At 34.3% G+C, this 6,544-nt stretch overlaps 1 protein-coding gene across 1 annotated transcript; it reads left to right on the top strand.

Annotated features, from left to right (window-relative positions):
- The first annotated feature begins 4,950 nt into the window (after positions 1–4,950).
- LOC101539944 (olfactory receptor 5H2-like) lies at positions 4,951–5,889 on the top strand. Its single transcript, XM_055128136.1, has one exon. It carries the CDS (start codon positions 4,960–4,962, stop codon positions 5,887–5,889), a length of 930 nt encoding a protein of 309 aa, XP_054984111.1. The 5' UTR covers positions 4,951–4,959.
- Positions 5,890–6,544: the final 655 nt, after the last annotated feature.

The following is a 6,544-nucleotide window of genomic DNA, read 5'->3' as shown; positions in this document are numbered from 1 at the left end:
AAGACAAATCCAAACATGTCACCACTATATTCTGAATCCCTCAGCAGTGGTCCCTACTTCAGGAAAACAGCAGAGTTCTTGACATAGACGCTAAGGCCCCAGTATTCACTCACCCATACTCACCCCCCTGATTCCACTTTTAAAAAAATCTATGATTATCTTAGACAATACCATCTTAATCAATGTACTCAGGAAAACACTTTCTAAATAAAATAGTTTCTGAATATGCTAGAGGTAATTTCTATGGTGGAAAATGGTCATGTAAATTTCATTGTGAATTGTTGACAGCAAAACTTTACACAGCAACTTTTTGTTTATGGTTTCATGAATCAGCGATGTCCTGTGAGACAATCTGGCTTCTTAAACTTTCCTAAGTGCATACTGTCCAGCAGAAAAATTGAGCTTTGTTCTAAGGGGAGTCCTTGTGTATTGTCAGGGGATTTTAGTACCTCAGTCCTTCCTCTTCTGGCAAAAACACACAGTTGTACTATTGGTTGTCTTGGATCAAAACAAATTTATATGAACAATGTTTTCTTGGGTGAGAAAGCCAAGTCTTAAAATGAATCAGTATATTATTAAGTTCGTTACTGTCGTTTCAGTGCTATCGCATATTCTCCTGTTTTACCACGGTAATGAAAGGATCTCTATGGTTTCTCATAAGACATAGGTAAGAGAAAAATTATTTGCATACTATTGTTTCTAGAAAAAAATTAAGTGCTTCGTAAGTTAAATAATGTCAATAAGGTTTACAATATGTGAAAATAAGTAGAAATGAAAAAAACAGTGAATTATGGGGTTATTGTATGTGTGACTAAAATGTGGATATGCAAAATAACTGTAAGACTAAATTATTTACTTCTATGTTTGTTATTTTGCTATCTTAACTATACTGACTTTGTAAGATTTATTTTAATGGATTATAAAATTATATAAATTAAAAGTGATTAAATCTTTAGGTCACATAATTTTTATGAAAAATTGTTTTAATGATTCTTATAAAAATCAGAATTTGTTTCAAGATCAGAATTTGTTAAAAAATGCTGATGAGGGGCCGGAGCGATAGCACAGCGGGTAGGGCGCTTGCCTTGCACGCGGCCAACCTGGGTTCGATCCCCGGCATCCCATATGGTCCCCCAAGCACCGCCAGGAGTAATTCCTGAGTGAAAAGCCAGGAGTAACCCCTGTGCATTGCTGGGTGTGGCCCAAAAAGCAAAAAAAAACCATCAAAAAAATCCTGATGAAAATTTTAAGTTAAATCACATATAATAATAGTTCTATCTCTTCATCCACCTCTGACAATATTATATTAAGTAATCTATACATGTAATGTAGAAGTACATATGTAGTATAGAAATAAGTGAAAATATATAGTTGAATATTATACATAACTACCTGTATTATTTATAGCAATAATAATGTAAACTTTCCTCTATGATGCTTTCAAAGAGTTTTGAATTATAAGACTCTACACACAGATCAAATATGAGAACTTTCAAGTACATAATGACTGGCATATATCAGAAGAGTGGCCATTCTTAAAAGAAAATAAAATGTTCTGTAACACTGGAAATGCCTATTTAAATTATATATATTTCCTGTATTAAGATCATGTTAGGCCTCTTTATTCTGCTTAAATAAATAAAGTCCCGACAACCAGGAGAACAGAAGCAGCATAAATTGATTTCAACCAAACCAGTAGGATTTCTAGAAATCAGTCTTAATCAGCAAAATAGAAAAGAAAAGGCAAGATTTAATGAAGGAAAGAACTTTCGGAAGCAGCAATACATTCATTAAAAAGCAAAATGTATTGAATAAATTTTTTATAAATTCTCATTTCATGCACAATTTTCTTTGGAAAATGAAGTTATTATTTAATAGAAAAACTGATATAACTGATAAATGTAAAGAAGTCTGAGTTTAAAGAGTCTCTCCCACATTTCTGAGCTTTAGCTTTGACTCCCTACTTAATCATTCTTGGCTGCTCCATCTCTGTGTTCTGTGTTCAATAAGTTGTTTCTCCTATACTTATGGATCTATTTTTATCTTCCTCTGTTCCTTATCCTCATGTAGTGTTTCTTTGCACCAAATATATATTTCCTTCCTATTTCTTCTGTTGCCTTTCCAGTCAAATAGCCTTCCTATATTGTCTCTTGAAATTTTTCATTAAGAGATAAAATGTAGAAAAATCATGTATGCATCTAAAGTAGAAATAGTCCAAATTGATCTCTCCACTGTGTGGAATACTCTATATCATTTATATAATTTATCCTATATGTTTTCCTCAACTTCTCATCATTTTCTGCTCTCAAAAATATGTACAGAATGAAAATTACTCTAAATAAACCTCTAAAAATCTTCTAATTTCCACATATTAAAAAACTATTTGCTTTGTATCTGGCCAGAACATTTACTTTTATATTTGATATGACTCACATCAATTTTTTCAGTGTCGGGGCTGGAGCGATAGCCCAGCGGGTAGCGTGTTTGCCTTGCATGCGGCCGACCCGGGTTCGAATCCCAGCATCCCATATGGTCCCGTGAGCACCACCAGGTGTAATTCCTGAGTGCAGAGCAAGGAGTAACCCCTGTGCATCGCCAGGTGTGACCCAAAAAGCAAAAAAAATTTTTTTCAGTGTCTTTTCTTTTTAGAGCACATAATGTGCAGCTTGCCAGATTTCTCCTGCTTCTCTCATAACTTTCCTCAGCATCTTTTTAGCTTTTCATGAATCGCTCCTTGGTATGAACCAAGTCTCTTAGGTGCAGGAGAAAATGAGTTAAGTCAGAATTCTTAGTTGCAGGAGGAAATCAGTTCATCACATGGAAATTTTAACTAAATTTAGTAGTTGAATATTCAGCTGAAAAAGCAAGCAATAAGGAAGAAAAATTTGGTCTCCAGCCAAAATCATGTCCCAGTAGAAGTTCAATAAGAGTTGTCACTGCATCTGTAAGTGGAATTGTCTTCCAACACTGAAAAAGACATTGTGATGGATACAATATTTGTTTGGGAGGGAGTTTTTGTAGTGTTTTCTTTGATCCTAATGTTTTCATTTGTCATTGTCCCTGTCCTTCCTCTCTCTCTAAGATATAGATTTAGTGACTTTGCCAATTTAGATAAATCTCTCCAATCAGTTGCAAGAAAAAAATCTGTTTATAGCGAGTTGGCTTCCTGATGGATGGTAATCTCTTCAGGAGAGCACGATTATGTTTATAGAGAAGAGAAGGACTAGTAAATAATATGCATTAATCTTTATAATATCTTAAGCATAATTTCCTCACATTTCTCCCTTTTTTCATTTTTTTCATCAACTCTTAGAGCACATTCACTGAAGGAAAAGTCTACCATAATAATGCCTTCAGCTAATGACACAATGACTCCTAACATGTTATTTCTATTTACCTCTTGTGAATTCATTCTACTAAATAAATTCACTTGGATGTTTAGAGGGTGATCATCTCAAAAACTATCTGTTGGAATATTTCCCCTTTTCCAGCTGCCTTCTGGAGTTTTGTCACAGAAACCTTTTGTCACAGAAACCTAGCTGATCTTTGACCCCGCAGATCTAAGGTGCTAGCCAGGTTTGATTTGACATTGTAGATTCCAGGCTGCAGCCCAGCCTGGTCTTTGGGATGTAAATCCGAGTGCTTTCAGCCCAAAGAAGGCTTCTGTTTTGTTTTTGTATCTTCTTTCCAGGGGCCTAGATTAGCCAGCCTGCAGATACAAGAGAATTATGTTGCCTCAATGTTCTTCCTGTAAGATCTTTTGGTGCTTTTGGTGACGTCAATGTATTGCGCCCTTGGGAAGGGCCATGATCAATAAAAGGGGTTGGGAGAGAAGGTGAGGGGGCGGAAAGTGTATAGGCGCGGAAAGGATAGAGAGGATGGAGAGTGTATAGAGGGAAGACTGGAATAAACTGCAAGTGAGACCAACCATCATGGCTCCGTTCCTTCCTTCGCCTGCCACATCTTCGCCATCAACCTCCCCGGGGTGGGGGAAGTGGCTGGAGGCTACCGAGCTCGGGTGGCGGGAGAGACAGCTGCTGCCCTAGGCCCTGTGCCTGGCTCGGTGCGGTGAGGCGTCCCTTCCCTCGCCCGCGCCTTTTCTTTTTATTTTTATACAACTATCCACTGTATCTCAGAAGTTGATCTCAATATTTAAAGAGGACCAATGTAACAACTAAGAAATTTTATTCCTACACAGAGACTTCAGTTCACACACCTATTACTGAATGCAAGTGACTCTATATTCTTTCTTTTTCTCCTGTTCTCTTTTTGTGTTAATTGTTGAATATCCTATCATCCAAAGACTAGCTATTTCACATGTAATTGAATCATCTGTAAAGCATTACTTTTGAATAGAATTCTAGAACTCACTCTTACGAACAGAATTAATTTTTGCAATAATTCAAATTCTATAGTTTGCTAAATCCTCCCAGAGACAATTCTAAAGTGCAATTAAATTGGAAATCACTAGACAGTGAATACAGCCTTTTAATTTTACTCCAAACTCCAAATTTACCACGTGATATCTATTTTTTGTGCTACCAAAAAATCATGCCAAAGCACTCAAAAGCCATCAGTGCATTATGTATCGTGCAGATGACATCTTGTTTGTTTTCTAGATGAATTCTTTAAATATCCATTTTTGGACTCTGAATCTACTTACTAGACTTAGACCACACATAATTATAACCATAAAAATTTAAAGATGCTTAGATTGGTTTTTTGTTTTTTATTCTATATTCCCTTCATATACTTGAACTAAAACTTTGTGTTTAGTTACATTACTTAAAATCACAGGATCATTTTCATGCAATATAATAATAATTAATAATTTTAAGATTTTATTCTGATAGGCATATGATGTATTTAAAATGATCTTCAGTTGTCAGTTTTTTGTTACACGGTGAGTACTTTTGTAAACTGTAATAAATTTCATTTTAGGTGATATCCAGGTGACACATGGAGACGGACAATGCAACCTTGGTTTCAGAGTTTGTTCTCACAGGGCTTAGATATCGACAGGAGTGGCAAATCCCTTTATTTCTGATGTTCTTGGCAATATACCTCATGACCATGATGGGGAACCTTGGTCTCATTGTTCTTATATGGAATGACTCTCAACTGCACATTCCCATGTATATATTCCTTGGAAGTTTGGCCTTTACTGATGCAACGGTATCATCCACAGTGACCCCCAAGATGCTGATTGACTTTTTCTCCAAGAATAAGGTGATATCATTTACTGAATGCATGATACAATTTTTTTTCTTTGCTATTGGAATAGCCACAGAATGTTTTCTTTTGGCATGTATGGCATATGATCGCTATGTAGCTATATGCAAACCCTTACAGTATCCAATAATTATGAGCAATAAACTATGTTTTCGCCTCTCAGTCTCATCCTATGGAGCTGGAATTGTTCAGGCTTTTCTTCACACAGGTTTGCTGTTAAGATTAACTTTCTGTAATGACAATGTAATACATCACTTTTATTGTGACATTGAACCATTGTTTAAGATTTCCTGTACTGATCCTTCAATTAATATTCTGATAGTTTTTATTTTTGCTGGTTCAATTCAGGTTGTCACCATTATGCCAATTCTTGTCTCTTATACACTTGTTCTCTTTACAATCTTGAAAAAGAAGTCTTTGGAAGGTATAAGGAAAGCATTTTCTACATGTGGAGCCCATCTCTTATGTGTGGCTTTATATTATGGTCCTCTTCTTTTCATATATGTGCGTCCTGGAGAAGCACAATCAGGTGGTCAAGATATGACGTACTCTGTATTTTATATGATAATTATTCCTTTATTAAATCCAATTATCTACAGCCTGAGAAATAAGAAAGTCATAAATTCACTAATCAAAATCTTAAAGAGGAGTATTTAAACCTCATACTAATATCTGTTCTCATCTCATTAAATTATTTATTAATGTATCATTTTAATAAATATTAATAAAATATTCAATAAATATTCATTTAATAGTCATTAAATAAATTTATCAAATTCATTTTATGACTGAAACCTAATCGTGAACAACGTTGTAACTGTGTATTTCATGATGGTTGAAGAAAACAAAATAGTAATAAATTTTACAAATTAAATGTAGCTACATGATGATCAGGGTTTAAACTTTTTCACATATAAATGTCATATTATTTTAATATCTTTGATGTTGGGTTATTCTAAAGTCCTCAAATATTTGTATCGATATTAACAAATATGCCAAATGTAAATAAATATTCATAGCACACATACTAGAATAACTGAAGCAATAAGTAAATGCAAACATTTGCTTCTTTGTATGCTTCCTAGTATAAATTTTCTTATATATTTTGTAAGTGTTTAACAGTGTTACATTTCTGAAAAGGTCTTGAGGAACATATTTGATAATAATACCAAATCACAGGATCATTTTCATGCACTATAAAAATTAATTTAAAAATTAATTAATTACTTAAAATTAATTACTTAAAAACTTCTAAAAAATTTTAAGGTTGTATTCTGATAGGCATATAATGTGTTTAGAATGATCTCTGTTG

This window comes from Sorex araneus, chromosome 2 (genome assembly GCF_027595985.1).
Source record: "Sorex araneus isolate mSorAra2 chromosome 2, mSorAra2.pri, whole genome shotgun sequence".
Classification (NCBI taxonomy): domain Eukaryota; kingdom Metazoa; phylum Chordata; class Mammalia; order Eulipotyphla; family Soricidae; genus Sorex; species Sorex araneus.
The sequence above is the reverse complement of the archived record's forward strand: the minus strand, read 5'-3'. Positions and strand labels throughout refer to the sequence as shown.

Bases quoted from the DNA above. Each gene is read 5' to 3' on its own strand.
- LOC101539944 (XM_055128136.1), top strand. From the start codon at position 4,960: ATGGAGACGGACAATGCAACCTTGGTTTCAGAGTTTGTTCTCACAGGG.